We start from the raw sequence: 18,412 nt of genomic DNA on the forward strand, positions 1-18,412 counted from the left end.
CTTTGTTCACTTTTCTCTAGAGAGCTTTAGAAATTCTGGGTCTTTTGTGGTTCCATATAAATTTTAGGATTCTTTGTTTCAGTTATGTGAAAAAAGTCATGGGTATTTTGATAGAGATTGCATTAAATTTGTAGACTGCTTTGATTAGAATGCTCATTTTAACAATATTAATTATTCTAATACAAAATCACAGTATAGATTTCAATTTCTTTGTATCATTTTCAACTTCTTTCATCAATGTTGTATAATTTTCTTAGTATACATCTTTCACCATCTTGGTTAAATTTATTCCCAGATATTTTAATTCTTTTTGATTCAATTTTAAACAAGATAGTTTTTTAAAACTTCCCCTTTTTGAGAATAGGTATTAGTGTACAGAAACACAAAAGATTTCTGAATATTAATCTTATATCCTGCAATTATGAGGAATTTATTTATTTTAATAGACTTTTTGGAGACATTAGGGTTTTCTATATAAAGTATTGTAAATAGGAACAGTTTTACTTCTCATCTAATATAGATGTATTTTATTTCTTTTTCTTACCTAATTGCTTTGGCTAGAATTTCCAATACTATGTTAAATAGAAGTGGCAAGAACTTGTTCCTAAATGCAGAGAAACGGCTTTCATCTTTTCACCATTGAGTGTGATGTTAGCTGTGGATTTCTCATAAATGTCCTTTATTATGCTCACTTATATTTCATCAGGGATCTTAGTTTTCTGAATGCTGAGTTTTAAGCCAACTTTTTCACTCTCTTCTTTCAGTTTCATCAAGAAGCTCTTTAGTTCTTCTTCACTTTCTGCCATAAGGGTGATGTCATCTGCATATCTGAGGTTATTGATATTTCTCCAGGCAATCTTGATTCCAGCTTGTGTTTCATCTAGCCTGGCATTTCTCATGATGTACTCTGTATATAAGTTAAATAAGCAGGGTGACAAAATACAGCCTTGACGTACTTCTTATCCTATTTGGAACCAGTTTCTTGTTCTATGTCCAATTCTAACTGTTGCTTCCTGACTTGCATACAGGTTTCTCAGGAGGCACGTCAGGTTGTCTGGTATTCCTATCTCTTTCCGAATTACCCACAGTTTGTTGTGATCCACATTGTCAAAGGCTTTGGCATAGTCAATAAAGCAGAAATATATGATTTTCTGGAATTCTGACAGTCTACGGTTCTTGAGGTTGCAAAGAGTTGGACACGTCTGAGCATGTACATACACTCATCAAAAATACTGTCTAGCACCTAGGGTATTCTACTCAATTAGAATAGAAGGTGAGATAAAATTATCTCAGACAAGCAAATCTAAAAGTTTTCATCAGTAGCAAACCTATGCTAAGTGAAATTTTGACGAGTCTTCTTGAGGTGGAAAGAAGAACCCATGGAAAATAAAAAATCTCAAATTGGATGGAGAAATATTGTACAAATTATGAGTTTTGGTGTTTATTTAGATTTCTTTTGTGGAGCTATGATGTATTAAGAAGTTAAAGTCATACATTTGGAACATTTTTAAAAAGAAAGAAAAAAGCACAGAAGATATGGAAAAATCAGCCCTTACCTCAGTACTTTGGCCAGCATACATTTTAAGCTTAATATGTGGTTTTTAAATTATATAATATTGACAATTTATTAATTTGTTCAAGAAATCTTTGTATATCATCAATGCCTGATGGTATCTGAATTCTGTTTGATTAAAACAAAATCTTTTACTTTATGTATGACAATTCATAAATGCCTATTTATGTACAGTAATTCTAGTGACATGGAATTCCAATTAAGTGCCTTCTAAATTAGGAAATTTATGACCCTGTTTTTTAAATTTTGAAATACAAACGGGCCCTTAGAAGGGTAAATTAGTGAATCATTGAAAACCTCAAGGAGAATCTTCATTGATCAGATTGGAAAAGTAAAATCATGAGAAACTGGATTCTAGGGAAACAGAAAAAGAACAGAAGAAGAACAGAAGATAGGGGACATCAAAATTAAATTTTTCCTGATTTACAATCTATACTATTAAGTAATTATAACTTCCAAATTTGACAGTTTCTGAATACTATCCAGAAATATCTACATCAGAATCAAAAGAAAAGGTTCCCTTCTTCCTCAAATCTGATTTATTTTGTATTTAACAAGTTCTACTCTTTGCTTAGTAGTCCTGTATGTCAATATCTAACAATGTTTCTTGAACTTTAAACACTAATACTGAAGAAATGACTTCTCTCAATAATGTCAGTAAGCAAGTATGAGGCTCATAGTCTGAGATATTTTACATGAAATCTTATATAGAAACAAGAGAATACACTATTTTTGAGGATTTGATACTAGTGGGAAAAGACTATTCCAAGAAATGCTATGTTTGTACAAGGCACATAGTGAAAAAATTTGATTAACTGAATCACGGGCTTTGGTCTATGATGAATTATTCTGTAACCATTATATAATCATACAAGTCACTGATTTCTCTGGTTGTACCTTCATCATTCAGTGTTTGCTTGATCCTCATAATAATGATTTTAATTAATGAGAATAAACATAAGAGTAATATGCACAACATATACTTCTCTGAATGTAGGTGAGGATTACGTTGTTCTACATGTATGTGGATGGCAAAACAGAGGGCTTTAGAAAATCTTACTCTGGCTCAGAGGGCCAGTATCCGTAGTCCTAGTATTCCACATAGACACATACAGCATGCTTATGCTACCTGGACTCACTGGAGAGGCTGCATCTTTCCATTGTAAGAGGCTTTCAACCTTCTTGGCACCGCCTATCTCTTCTGGAGAACTCAGGAAATTTGCATGCCAGATCATGATCAATCCAAGCCCTGGAACTTTCCTGATTATAAAAAATTAAACTGAGAGAATCAAAGATCCAGATCATAGAATTTTGTTCCATCATAAGTCTGGCTTCAGGTCAATTTCCAAATTGCTTTCTGTATCTATGACTGTCAATTTCAAAGGAAACGAAGTTTAACAAAAAGGAAAAGCAGGCTTTTTAATAGTAAGAGAAGTGTATTCACTCTCTAGTCCACCATCACTGTGATAAAAACCAAATATCATGAAAAAGAAAATTACAGACCTATATCACTGAGGAACATAGATGCAAATGCTCAATAAAATACTGGTAAACAGAATCCAACAACACATTAAAAACACTATATACCACGATCAAGTGGGATTTATCCCAAGGATGCAAGGGTTTTTCAATATATACAAATCAATGAATGTAATACACCATGTTAATACATTAAAGAATAAAAACTATATGAACATCTCATAGGTGCAATAAAAGCTTTTGACAAAGTTCGACACCCATTTGTGATTTAAAAAAAAAAGTGCCCAGAAAATGGGCATTGAGGGAACCTATCTCAACATAACAAAGGCTATATATGGGAAACCCACAGCAAACATCATTCTCACTGGTGAAAAACCTGAAAGCATTTCCTCTAAGATCAGGAACAAGATAACGATGTCCATTCTCACCACTGTTATTCAACATAATTTTGGAAGAGCTAGCCATGGCAATATGAAAAGAAAAACAAATAAAAGGAATCCATATTGGAAAAGCAGTAAAACTGTTACTGTTTGCAGATGACATGATACCCTACATAAAAAAAATCCTCAAGATGCCACCAGAAAACTTCTAGAGCTAATTGATGAATTTGGTAGCTACAAGATACAAAATTAATGCACATACATCTCTTGAATTCTTATACATTAACAATGAAAGATCAGAAAGATAAATTAAGGAAGCAATGCCATTTATCATTACAACAAAAAAGAGTTAAATACCTAGGAATAAACTCACCTAAGGAGGTGAAAGCTGGAGTAAGAAATGGCAAGCCACTTCAGTATTCTTGACTGGAAAATTTCATGGACAGAGGAGCCTGGTGGGCTATAGTCCATGGGGTTGCAAAGAGTTGAATAGAACTAATTAACTAAGCACAAGGCAGCAAAAGACCTGCATTTATAAACCAATAAGACAACACTGATGATGAAAGAAATCAAAGATGACCCTAACAAATGGAAAAATATACCACATTCTTGGGTTGGAAGAATCAATATTGTGAAAAATGACTACGCTACATAAAGCAACTTACAGATTCAATGTAATCCTTATCAAATTACCAACAATAATTTTTAGAGAATTAGGATGAAAAATGTTGCAGTGTATATAGAAAGGTGAAAGACCCCAAATGTCCAAAGTAATCTTGAGAAAGAAAAATGGAGCTAGAGGAATAAAGCTCCCTGACTTCAGCTGTTGTTCAGTTGCTCAGTCATGTCCCACTCTTTGCAACTCCATAGACTGCAGCACGCCAGACTTCCCTGTCCTTCCCTGTCTCCTGGGGTTTGCTTAAGCCACTACACTACAAAGCTGCAGTAATTAAAACAGTAAAGTACTTGCACAAAACAGAAATATAGATCAATGCAACAGGATGGAAAGCCCAGAGGTAAACCCATGCACCTATGGGCACCAAATCTACGACAAAGGAGGCAAGAATATACAGTGGACAAAAGACAGACTCTTCAACAAGTAGTGCCTGGAAACCTTGACAGCTACATGTAAATGGATGAAATTAGAACCTTATACCACACACAAAAATAGGCTCAAAATAGATTAAAAACTGAAATATAAGACCAGACACTATGAAATTCTTAGAAGAAAACAGGAAGAACACTCCTTGACATAAATCACAGCAAGATCATTTTTGACCATCTCCTAGAGTAATGAAAATAAAATCAAAAATAAACAAGTGAGACCTAATTAAACTTAAAAGCTTTTGCATAGCAAATAAAACCATAAATGAGGTAAAAAGACAACCCTGGGAACAGGAGAAAAGAAAGTGTTTGAAAAAGAAGCAACTGACAAGGGATTAATCTCCAAAATATACAAACAGCTCAATTACAACAACAACAACAACAACAAACCCCAATAGGTGGAAGACCTAAATAGACATTTCTCCAAGAAAGACATACAGATGACCAAGAGGCATATGAAAAATTGCTCAATATCACTAATTATTAGAGAAATGTATTTTAAAACTACAATGAGGTATCACCTCACACCAATCAGAATGACCATTTCAAAAAATCTACACACAACAAATGCTGGAGAGAGTGTGGAGAAAAGGGAACCTTCTTGCACTATTGGTGGGAAGGTAAATGGATATAGCCACTATGGAGAACAGTACAGAGTTTCCTTAAAAAACTAAACATAGAACTATTATATAACCCAGCAATCCCACTACTGGGCATATACTCTGAAAAACCATAGTTCAAAAGGCACATGCCCCTCAGTGTTCTTTATAGTACTATTTACTATAGCCAGGATATGGAAGCAACCTAAATCCAGATGAGTGGATAAAGAAGATGTCATACATATATACAATGAAACATTTTTCAGCCATAAAAAGGAACAAAGTTGGGTCATTTATACAGATGTGAATGGACATAGGGTCTATCATACAGAGAGAATTAGTCAGAGAAAAACACATACCGTGCATTAACATATATGTGTGGAATCTAAAAAAGATGGTATAGATGAACCTTTTTGTAGGGCAGGAATATAGATGCAGATGTAGAGAATAGACCTGTGGACATGTACGGGGCAAAGTGGGATGAGACTGACATATAAATCCATCATGTGTAAGAGAGATAGTAAGAACCTGCTGTATAGTAGAGGGTGCTCAGCTCAGTGCTCTATGATGACCTAGATGGATGGGATACAGGCTGGGGAAGGTCCAAGAAGGGGGAGATATGTATATATATGGATGATTCAGTTCACTGTGCAGCAAAAATTAACACAAATTGTAAGGCAACTATACCCCATTTTTTGAAAAATATTAAGGAAAGCTGAAAAAGAAGACAAAAAGATTTGGAAAGAGGTAACAATCTCTTTTTTTTCTTGTGTGTTTTCTAGTTGCTTGAAAGACAATCAAAAGGAGCTTGGGAAGGTAAGCCCAGACGTGAAAAGAAAACGGTAAGAACACAGCATTTCAGAGTATTTTCCCCAGAGATTTACTTCCAAAATCTCTGTACCATGAGAGCTAATGTCCTGTCTTAGACCTCTTACAGCCACAATGATAAAATTCTCTGGCGATTGCCTTTAAGACTTGGCAGAATGTTAGATGGAGACTCTAAACATGAAAACTGGGTCATTAGTACACATATTTTGTTTCTTAATAGTTATATAATGTGAGTGCATGAATGAACAGCTGATAGAAAGGATATTTGTTTCTGGTTGGTTATTTAGAATAACCACACTTCCAACCTATTCCACATACTTGGAATAATTTGGGGAAATATAAATCTAATCATGCCTTTCCCTTAAAACCCATCAATGTTTTTCTATTACACCCAGAATAAAGTCCAAACTTTTCACCGTAGACTAAAATTCAGTACAGATTGACTTCTGTGTATGTCTCCAATATCATTCCTCACCCTGCATGCTCACCCGTTTTCTTCCAGGAAGTCATATCCTTCATGCCACTCATCTTCTTCACCTCAGGGCCCTGGCACATGCTGCTTTGCTAGTGCTCATGGGTTTCATTTTCCTTGTTTGTGACAGAAAATATCTCTTCTGGAGATGCTGGCTCTTGATTTCTATGAGCTCCTTGACTAGACTATGTAAGAATGCTGTTTCCATACCATGTCGATTTTCTACACTGCCTCTCTCTTTATATTTTGCTATTGTTCAGTTGCTCAGCTGTGTCTGACTCTTTGTGACCCCATGGACTGTAGCACACCAGGTTTCCCTGTCCTTCACTATCCCTAGAGTTTGCTCAAACTCACATCCGTTGAGTCGAGGATGCCATCCAACCTCTGTTGACCCCATCTCCTAGTGCCCTCCATCTTTTCCAGCATCACGGTCTTTTCCAATGAGTCGGCTCTTTGCATTAGGTGACCAAAGTATTGGGGCTTCAGCTTCAGTGTCAGTCCTTCCAATGAAAATGCAAGATTTACTTCCTTTGGGATTGACTGGTTTGATCTTCTTGCAGTCCAAGGGACTCTCAAGAGTCTTCTCCAGCACCACAATTTGAAAGCATCAATTCATATTTTTCTATGTCTTTCTTTTAACTTGTAACTTTATATTGTTAGTTTGACTTTTTACATTCCATTTTCCTCTATAGACCAAGTGCTTGTGAAGGCTTTAACCACTGCTTGAACTTGTTGGTGCCTATCAGTTGCCCAACCCTGACAGGACACTCATGGAAAAAAAAAAGGCAGTGAAAAAGCAATCTATATCTGGACACTCATATCTTGCCACTGCTTAGATTAACAGAAATGCCATGACTTGTTTATCAGTCATGAGATTTTCATATCTTTGTACTCAACCCCTTTCTTAATCATTTCATCTCAAGGTTTGTGTTTCTGTCTCTGAGATGACTCTTTCTAGTCTTACAAAATGTGAAGTTATGGGGGATGGAGAGGAAGACCTTGATGTTTGTTGGTGACAGGAAATAATTTTTGAGGAATCAGTCATTTCCTAAGTTTCAGCTATGCTTTCTCTGCACAAAGGAAAATGTAGAAATAGTGGAGTGGCTATGCCTTCACTGTGACTCTTTGCAAAGACTTTACATTTTGTAGCTGGAGAAGAGGTAGAAAATACCTTGTGATGTTTCTGAACTAATGTTCTGATTTCATTCTATATCTGTAATGTTTTCCCATGGATGTTCCAGAATTCATTATTCTTGAAGTTCAGAAGCTATTACACATCAATGTTCCCATGATTTGTGTTTTTTTCACCAATAAAATAAAATTTCAGATTCAAGTCTTTATTTCAGGAGTTATTTTTTAAAGATGTATTTGGATATTTTTGTTTTAATTGTTTGGTTCTCATGTCTTGAAACAACAATTATGTGATATTAAGGTTTCTTTTTTTTTCATAATTATTCTTTTTCTAACCACTCTACCTCTTTATTTTCTACCACTTACTTTTTAGTCTTAAGTATGTTTTTTATGGTACTGCTTGTTTTTTTTTTTTTACTTTTCCTTGCTTTTAATACTATTTTACTTTCTCTAAAAGCTTTGCCATTTCTTTCAATTCCCCACACCCCCATTTATGCTAGCCCACTTTCCTGCTCCATGTATTATTATGAACAAAATTATTAACATAATTTTGTTCTCTACTTGTCTTTATCACATTGTTTCTATTATATATATATATATATATATATATATATGTATGTATATATGTATATATATATATTTATAATCCAATCCACACTTGCAACTTTGTGCTTAGGACTTTGCTGTGCAAGCAGGTGATTTGTGAGATAAAGTAGTGTGTATATTTGTCCATTGGTTTAGTGAGAGTGCTTCCCTGGAGGCTCAGACCGTAAAGGATCTGCCTAGAATGCAAGAGACACGGGTTTGATCCCTCGGTTGGGAATATCCCATGGAGAAGAGAATAGCTGCCCACTCTAGTATTCTTGCCCAGAGAATTCCATGGACAGAGGAGCCTGGTGGGCTACAGCCCACAGGGTCACAAAGAGTCGAACATGATTGAGCATCTAACACTTGCACTTTGGGGGAGAGGAGAGATAATCTAAGACTCAGGCTTTGATTTTAGTATGTTGTCTCAGATGGCCTCCTCACCAAATATTTTCTTCCCTCTGCTCTGAGCACATCACTGTTTTTATATGCATTACCCTCTTTGAGTTGGGAATATCATTATAGGTTGTATCCTTTGTCACTTCCATTTTGTCCCTCAAGTTTAAGAGTCTGGGAAAAGGAAAGTTGTGTTGGCAACTTCACCCCCTCTTTGTCTCTTCTTTGTTATGTGGTGTGGAATTGTGTGGCTGTAGAGATAATCTCTATTTCTTTCATCACTAGCCCATACTTTTAATGTCTGTCACTGCAAGATTGTAGTTATAATTTCTAGAACTTATGATTTATCTTTAAAGATGTCCTAACTCATCCAGAACAGCAGAGAAATAAATTGAATTTCAATATTATCCTTTGGGTCATTCCCAGTTTCACTATATTGCACATATGCCTTTCATATATATGCTAATATACAATATATGTGGTCTAAATAATTTAGAAATTCCTAAATACAATAAATTCATAAAGTACTTTGTTGGTATTTGTGGAATTTGTTCTCTGCTTTTCATTCTGTTCTTAGATTTGTGTGGTTTTCCTTTTTTCACCTTTATTGAAGTATAATTAAAAAATAAAAATTTAAGACAAAGTTTTAAGATAATTACAGAGTACTTGATGATTTACGTATACATTTTGAAAGGATTGCCCCACTGATGTAGTTAAAACATCCGTCATCTCACATATTTACCTTTTTAAAATGTGAGAGCCTATTTCAATGATACAATACAGCATTAACTATATTTCATGGTTTTTCTGAAAGGGGAGTAAGCAAGTATTTAAATTTATTTAACCTTTGAACTATAGATTTATCAATGAGCTTAGGTTAAGGGCAATTAAATATTTCTTTCAAGTGCAACTTTGGCTTCAGAGAACTGGAGAGTCTCATATTATTATCTTTTTCCTTTGTAGGCAGGAAGTGACTACATTTGAGATAGAAAATCAAGGTCAAGATAAGAAAAGTAAGTCATTGCTTCATAATATTTTTCATACTAGGTATGTTGTAAACATACAAATTAGGTGATGTTCTGATACTATGTTCCAGTTGGAGGAAATTCTGCTTGGAGTCCTTATAGGGATGTGCTGGTCCTTTACTTATTTTTATCTCACAAAATTGATCTCATTATTCTTTGTATTACAGTAGTATTTGAACATGATTTATTTTTGGCAGCATTTCATAGATTTCTAGGGGAAGGAATTAATCAATCTCTGCCAATTTTAATTTGTATATATATTGAAGTTTTAAAATAGGGTCATATTATCTGGTGTTGAGTTTTGTTTTGTTTTTTTAAAGCATTTACTCCATTTGATATAGTATCTAGGTGTAGTCGCTTGGTTATGTTGACTCTTTGTGACCCCAAGGACTGTAGCCCACCAGTCTCCTCTGTCCATGGGATTTCCCAGGCAAGAATATTGCAATGGGTTGCCATTTCCTTCTCCGGGGGATCCGTCCAATCCAGGGATTGACACTGCATCTCCTGCATTGGCAGGCACATTCTTTACCACTGTAGTAATCATGCAATTACTCAAAATGAACAATTATGAAGAAAACTCACATTTTCTAATCACTATTGCTTCAGCTGTCCTCTCCTCTTCACAGTCAAACTTCTTGAAAGAATTGTATGGCCTTATTATTTGGGACTTTGCATTTCCCAGTCTAAACTCAGAGTAGTTTACTTCTGGTACTACTGTTCCACTAAGTGTATTCAATGGACTATGAAACAATACATTTTACCAGACTGTATCACAGCCATAATTAGAATAACATGCTTAAAGAGCATCATAGTGCACTGCATATATAATTGTTATATGAGAATTATTTTTATTTTATATATGTATATGGTTGTACTGAACCAGGATATAAAATATACTTTTAAGTATGGATCACATTAAAAAAAGTTGAATGTCTCTGTTCAGATGTAACTACAGACTCTAAAGGAAAATATTCCATCGTAATCCCCATCACTGTATCTCTAGCACTTGAAAATGCTGCTCAGCATCTCCCTCCTGAAATTCTTCCTTCCTTCATTTATTTGACACCACACTCTATTCTTTGGATCCTCAATTGTTGCCCATTGCTCTACTGTCTTATCCTACCCTGTTTCAGTACATCAGGAATGCTGGTGCTTGACCCAGATTTGGAAACTTTCTACTCTTTTGAGGAGCTTCTGTATGATGGATTTTATTTTTTCTAATCTTTGGTAGAATTTTCTAGGGAAAAGTATCTGGGGAAAATGTTTATTGTAAGAACTTTTTTCACTTCTAGATGCAAACGCTTTTGTAGTTATAGATCATTCACATTTTCTTTTTCATCTTGTCAGTTTTGCAAGTTAAATTTCTCATCAAACTTACCCTTTTTAATTAAAATTCTGAGGTCCTAAACTTAAAATTTTAAGTATTTAATGTTTGCGGGATCTATAGTGATGCCCTCTTGCTATTCCTTTGAGCCCAACTCCAGCTGATATATACCTTACTCAAATCCTAAGAGATTCACCAAATATTGCCCTACTTTTATTTACAGGAAGAGTAGATGCAAATTGATTGAGGTAGCTGATGCTAAGTCACTTCAGTTCTGTCCGACTCTGTGCAACCCCATAGAAGGGAGCCCACCAGGCTCCCCCTTCCCTGGGATTCTCCAGGCAAGAACACTAGAGTGGGTTGCTATTTCCTTCTCCAATGCACGAAAGTGGAAAGTGAAAAGTGAAAGTGAAGTCGCTCAGTCGTGTCCGACTCTTAGCAACCCCAAGGACTAAAGCCTACCAGGCTCCCCGTCTATGGAATTTTCCAGGTGAAAGAGTACTGGAGTGGGGTGCCACTGCCATCTCTGGATTGAGGTAGGGCTATTCTGAAATAATTCAGGTTACTACCCCTCCCACCCCACAAAACTTCACCTAGGTGAAGGTTCCTTCATTTTTCTTTGGCAAACTATATATCTAAAGTATTCTGGGGTACCTGTCCCTTTATGTTCACTAGGATATATAGGCCTTATGTCCTCTATATAGTAGATTATTTTTATGTCTTGCAGATATATGAAATGATCAATGTTCCTGCAAAGCAGATATTGACAGAGAGACAGAAATTGATAAAGCCCTGAAATACACCAATGAAGTAGCACTGGTGTCTCTTCATGAAAGCAAATGTATCTAAGTATCTGCCAATGCACTGCTTTAGTGATTTAACAGACCTCATCTGCAACAGTAAATGCAACTTAAGTTATCTAATTAATTTTGTGAAAATGTCCAAGACCCAGCCACATTTACTGAAGCCAAAAGGGAAATTAAGTGAAAAAGTTATCTAAATTACATCTCTGCATCTTTTTGATATTAAAGTCAATAATTATTTTATTGCTTTTAGTTAGTTTACATTCCATTTGGACCAGAGCCAGTTGAGGAGAACCTATATGATGCTGCTGCAAATTGGTCAACATATCTGCTTTCACCCTTGTTTTAAAGTCATGGTGGTATTCATTGGATATATTTGTGGACCCCTTCAACACACTATGACATAGACACAGGAAAAAATTCCCTTCTCTTATTAGTGGGATAAGGTAAAATAAAATTCTTTTAGGGAAGTTTCCTTGGTCCTTTAATCAGCTCTTGAATCACAAATTTAAAGTATCATATTATCTGTTTATGTGCTCCAAAAAAAAAATCAGATAATCAGTAAGTCTTTATATTTCTCATTCTTCCCCAAAAGGTCTGTTAGAGCAGTCATTTAGGCTAGCCTTTTCCACCCAAGTGACCACAGGTAAATTTTAATAAGTCTTTTGCCATTTGTACTGTGGACTACTTGTGTCTCATTTTTTTTTTTTTTTAATACTGATGGAGTCTGCTCTGCCTCTAAACCTAATCAGCTGATGTAACTAAGCCTAGATTCTCCTACCTTTGGAAGTTTGTTACTTCAACCATTCCTGGTTCCAACAATTACAAATCAGTCATAATTATTGGATTGAACTGCAGGAAAGATGTGGCAGTCTGTTAATGGTGTATGAATCATAACAGAGCCAGAAGACTTACCAAAATACAAACAGCAAGAAAAAATTGCAATTTAGAAAGCAATGTGATGCTTACCATGAACATAGGGAAAGGAAGGTTATTTTTGCCATTTTCTGAGATGTTGGGGCAGGATGAGAAGGTTATAGCAGCATATTCATTTAAATATTCTTACATTCCTAAATCTTCAGATATTTTCCTCTTTTTGGCTTTATAGCAAGGAATATATAGGTAGTATGTAGAATAAGGGGCTTCCCAGGTGGCTCAGCAGTAAAGAATTTTCCTGCCAATACAGGAGATGTGGGTTCAATCCTTGAGTTGGGAAGATCCCCTGGAGGAGGAAATGATAACTCTTTCCAGTATTCTTGCTTGGAAAATCCCATGGACAGAGAAGCCTGGTGGACTACAGCTCATGGTGTCACAATGAGTTGGATAGGACTGAGCTACTGAGCATGCAAACAGGTATTAACAGAATAAAGGCCCCCGAAGACATCCAAGTTTGACTAGGTTTTTAAATGTCAAAAGGGACTTTGCATATGTGATTCAAGGTTTCTACCTGGAGAGATGAACAAATGCTCTTAAAATGTAGAAGAGAGAAGCAGAAGTGATGCAGCACAGTGTCAGAGTTATGCAGCGTAAGAAAAACTCAAACAGCTATTGCTTGTTTGTAGCAGTGGAAGGGGACAATGATCCAAGGAATGAGTGCAGCCTCCAGAAGCTTGAAAAGGCAAAGAAATTGAGTCTTATTTAGAATCTCCAGAAAGGAATGTAGCCATGTCAACATCTTGATTTTGGCCCAGTGAGACTCAGAATTCTAATATCTAAAACTGTAAGATATTATTAGTAAACTTGCATTGTTTTAAGCCATCAGGTTTGTGATAATTTGTTACAGCAGTTTTTGTTCAGTCACTCAGTCATGTCTGACTCTGTGACTCCATGGATGGCAGCATGTCAGGCTTCCCTGTCCTTAACTCCCAGAGTTTGCTCAAGCTCATATCCATTAAGTTGATGATGCCATCCAACCATCTCATCCTCTGTTGCCCCTTTCTCCTCCTGCCCTCAATCTTTCCCAGCATCAGGATCTTTCCAATGAGTCAGCTCTTCGCATCTGTTTTGCAGAAAGTTTTCACTTTCATCTCAGGTTCACAGGATTTGTTAACAAAATAAGCCACTTGTTATATACAAATAAATAATAAAAATATTTATTAGAGAATTATCTAGCTTACTTGCAATATACTAACATTAAAAGAAAGGAGAAATAGAGCAGAAGATACATCACCAAATTGGGTTTTGACCAACATTCAGACTCAATCAGCTTTGGGAAGTCCTGTGTCACAGCACATCTGGAGCCCCAATTGGGAAAGGGTCCAAGGCAGCATGTCCACTCCATGGGTGAGACTTCAAGGACTGCAATTTGGGTCTCCCATTTACAATCCCAGGACAGATGCAAACTGATATCATCAATCTGTGACCAAATTGCAAACCTCAGTTCAGTTCAGTCGCTCAGTCGTGTCCAACTCTTTGGGACCCCATAAATCACAGTATGCCAGGCCTCCCTGTCCATCACCAACTCCCAGAATTCACACAAACCCATGTTCATCAAGTTGGTGATGCCATCCAGCCATCTCATCCTCTGTCGTCCCCTTCTCCTGCCCCCAATCCCTCCAGCATCAGGGTCTTTTCCAATGAGTCAACTCTTCCCATGAGGTGGCCAAAATACTGGAGTTTCAGCTTTAGCATCAGTCCTTCCAATGAACACCTAGGACTGACCTCCTTTAAATGGACTGGTTGGATTTCCTTGCAGTCCAAGGGACTCTCAAGGGTCTTTTCCAACACCACAGTTCAAAAGCATCAATTCTTCGGCACTCAGCTTTCTTCACAGTCCAACTCTCACATCCATACACGATTACTGGAAAAACCATAGCCTTGACTAGACAGACCTTTGTTGGCAAAGTAATGTCTCTGCTTTTGAATATGCTATCTAGGTTGGTCACAACTTTCCTTCCAAGGAGTAAATGTCTTTTAATTTCATGGCTGCAATCACCATCTGCAGTGATTTTGGAGCTCCCCAAAATAAAGTCTGACACTGTTTCCACTCTTTCCCCATCTATTTCCCATGAAGTGATGGGACCGGATGCCTTAATCTTAGCTTTCAGAATGTTGAACTTTAAGCCTGCTTTTTCACTCTCCTCTTTTGCTTTCATCAAGAGGCTTTTGAGTTCCTCTTCACTTTCTGCCATAAGGGTGGTGTCATCTGCATATCTGAGGTTATTGATATTTCTCCCGGCAATCTTGATTTCAGCTTGTGCTTCTTCAAGGCCAGCGTTTCTAATGATGTACTCTGCATAGAAGTTAAATAAGCAGGGTGCCAACATACAGCCTTGACGTACTCCTTTTCCTATTTGGAACCAGTCTGTTGTTCCATGTCCAGTTCTAACTGTTGCTTCCTGACCTGCATATCGGTTTCTCAAGAGGCAGGTCAGGTGGTCTGGTATTCCCATCTCTTTCAGAATTTTCCACAGTTTACTGTGATCCACACAGTCAAAGGCTTTCGCATAGTTAATAAAGCAGAAATAGATGTTTTTCTGGAACTCTCTTGCTTTTTGATGATCCAGCAGATGTTGGCAATTTGATCTCTGGTTCCTCTGCCTTTTCTAAAACCAACTTGAACATCAGGAAGTTCACGGTTCATGTATTGCTGAAGCCTGGCTTGGAGAATTTTGAGCATTACCTTACTAGCGTGTGAGATGAGTGCCATTGTGCGGTACTTTGAGCATTCTTTGGCATTACCTTTCTTTGGGATTGGAATGAAAACTGACCTTTTCCAGTCCTGTGGCCACTGCTGAGTTTTCCAAATTTGCTGGCATATTGAGTGCAGGACTTTCACAGCATCATTTTTCAGGCTTTGAAATAGCTCAACTGGAATTCCACCACCTCCACTAGCTTGACTTGTAGTGATGCTTTCTAAGGCTCACTTGACTTCACATTCCAGGATGTCCGGCTCTAGGTGAGTGATCACACCATCGTGATTATCTTGGTTGTGAAGATCTTTTTGTACAGTTCTTCTGTGTATTCTTGCCGCCTCTTCTTTTTTTTTTTTTTTTTTTTTTTTTTTTTTTTTTTTTTTAATTTTTATTTTTATTTTTTATTTTTTTTAATTTTAAAATCTTTAATTCTTACATGTGTTCCCAAACATGAACCCCCCTCCGCCTCTTCTTAATATCTTTTGCAAGCCTAGTTTCATGCTAATTCTGTTTGTTTTGTCTTGTAAAACTTGGAATATTGTTAAGCCTGGGGCTTGGTTGGCCAGTCCCCCTTCAGGGGCTCAACAATCTCAAGATTCTTCCCCCATTTTATATAAGGTACTCTACTTTGGCAACAGAGGTCCATCTAGTCAAGTCTATGGTTTTTCCAGTAATCATGTATGGATGTGAGAGTTGGACTGTGAAGAAAGCTGAGCGCTGAAGAGTTGATGCTTTTGAAGTATGGTGTTGGAGAAGACTCTTGAGAGTCCCTTGGACTGCAAGGAGATCCAACCAGTCCATTATAAAGGAGGTCAGTCCTGGGTGTTCTTTGGAAGGAATGATGCTAAAGCTGAAACTCCAGTCCTTTGGCCACCTCATGGGAAGAGTTGACTCATTGGAAAAGACTCTGATGCTGGGAGGGATTTGGGGGCAGGAGGAAAAGGGGACGACAGAGGATGAGATGGCTGAATGGCATCACCGACTCGACGGACATGAGTTTGAGTGAACTCCGGGAGTTGGTGATGGACAGGGAGGCCTGGCGTTTTGCAATTCATGGGATCGCAAAGAGTCGAACATGACTGAGGGACTGAACTGACTGACTGAAATGACTGAAAATCTTGCACTTACAGCAGGCAGTCACTCTCAGTCAGTCCCAGTCAGGGCAGTGGCCAGGCAGGTTAGAAGCAAAGTCAGAGGCCGGCTCTGCTTTGTCTCTGAAGCCTAAATAAGACTGTGCGTGTGTGTGCGTGAGCGCGTGTGCATGCGCACTTATTTTCTCAGTCATGGTCGACTGTTGCAACACCATAGACTGTAACCTGCCAGGCTCCTTTATCCATGGGATTCTCCAGGCAAGGAAACTGGAGTGGGTTGCCATTTCCTTCTCCAGGGGATCTTCCTGACCCAGCAATGGAATCCAGTTTTCCTGCATTGGAGGCAGACTACTGACTGAGCTACACAGGAGGTTTAGTTTCCCTAACAGCATCAGGTGGCCAAAGTATTGAAGCTTCAGTATCAGTCCTTCCAGTGAGTATTCAGGATCTATTTTCTTTGGGATTGACTGTTTTGATCTCCTTGCTGTCCATGGGACTCTCAAAGTCTTCATAAGCACCACAGTTCAAAAGCATCAATTCTTTGGCACTTAGCCTTCAGTATGGCCCAGCTCTCACAACCATAGCACTACTGGAAAAGCCATATCTTTGACTATACAGACTTTTGTCAGCAAAGTGATGTCTGTTTTTTAGTACTCTATGTTTGTTATAGCTTTTCTTCCAGGGAGTAAGCGTCTTTTAATTTCATGGCAGCAGTAATAGGAGACAATTACAACCTGAAGCAGTAATGCCATTTTATACAGGCCATTACTGAGATTAACTCCTAGGCAGCCACTCTAGTTAACAATTAGATGTGCCTCTCAACTCTGTGAATTGCACTATTGAATCCAGACTTTCTGGTAAGTGCATCAGTATCTAGACATTCATTTGGTTCCATACGATATGTGTGCTTTCTTTCATAATCTAGGACTCACAGAATCAATTCAATAACAACACAGTGTTGCTGAATTCACACTTTTGTTTGTTTGATTTGGGCCTGTTGTGAATACATATTAAGAGCATAAATAAAAAGGAAAATATACTTTCTTTAAAAAAATTTTTTATTTTAATTGGAGGCTAATTACTTTGCAATATTGTAGTGGTTTTTTGCCATACATTGACATGATTCAGCCATGGGTTTATGTGTGTTCCCTATCCTGAATCCCTTTCCCAATCCCTCCCCATCCCATCCCTCAGGATCATCCCAGTGCATCAGCCCTGAGCACCCCATCTCATGTATTGAATCTGGACTGGCGATCTGTTTCACATATGATAATATACATGTTTCAATGCTATTCTCTCAAATCATCCCACCCTTGCCTTCTCCCACAGAGTCCAAAAGACTATTCTATACATCTGTGTCTCTTTTGCTGTCTCACATATAGGGTTACCATCTTTCTAAATTCCATATATATATGCGTTAATATGCTGTATTGGTGTTTTTCTTTCTGACTTACTTCATTCTGTATAATAGGCTCCAGTTTCATCCACCTCATTAGAACTGATTCAAATGCATTCTTTTTAATGGCTGAGTAATATCCCATTGTGTATATGTATCACAGCTTTCTTATCCATTCATCTGCTGATGGACATCTAGGTTGCTTCTGTGTCCTGGCTATTATAAACAGTGCTGCAATGAATATTTGGGTACATGTGTCTGTTTCACTTCTGGTTTCCTCGGTGTGTATGCCCAGTAGTGGGATTACTGGGTCATAAGGCAGTTCTATTTCCAGTTTTTTAAGGAATCGCCACACTGTTCTCCATAGTGGCTGTAGTAGTTTGCATTCCCATCAACAGTGTAAGAGGGTTTCATTAATTTCTCCACAGCCTCTCCAGCTTTTATTTGTAGACTTTTGGATAGTAGCCATTCTGGCTGGTGTGAGATAGTACCTCATTGCAGTTTTGATTTGCATTTCTCTGATAATGAGTGATGTTGAGCATCTTTTCCTGTGTTAGTTAGCCATTTGTATGCCTTCTTTGGAGAAATATC

At 37.3% G+C, this 18,412-nt stretch overlaps 1 protein-coding gene across 1 annotated transcript in view; it reads left to right on the forward strand.

Annotated features, from left to right (window-relative positions):
- GCSAML (germinal center associated signaling and motility like) overlaps positions 1 to 18,412 on the forward strand; it is a 57,829-nt gene that overhangs the window by 29,884 nt on the left and 9,533 nt on the right. The window contains exons 2-3 of the mRNA XM_052643496.1: positions 5,918 to 5,977; positions 9,511 to 9,560. Coding sequence (XP_052499456.1) covers positions 5,918 to 5,977; positions 9,511 to 9,560 — 110 coding nt within the window. The remainder of the gene's footprint in view (positions 1 to 5,917; positions 5,978 to 9,510; positions 9,561 to 18,412) is intronic.

This window comes from Budorcas taxicolor, chromosome 7 (genome assembly GCF_023091745.1).
Source record: "Budorcas taxicolor isolate Tak-1 chromosome 7, Takin1.1, whole genome shotgun sequence".
NCBI lineage: Eukaryota > Metazoa > Chordata > Mammalia > Artiodactyla > Bovidae > Budorcas > Budorcas taxicolor.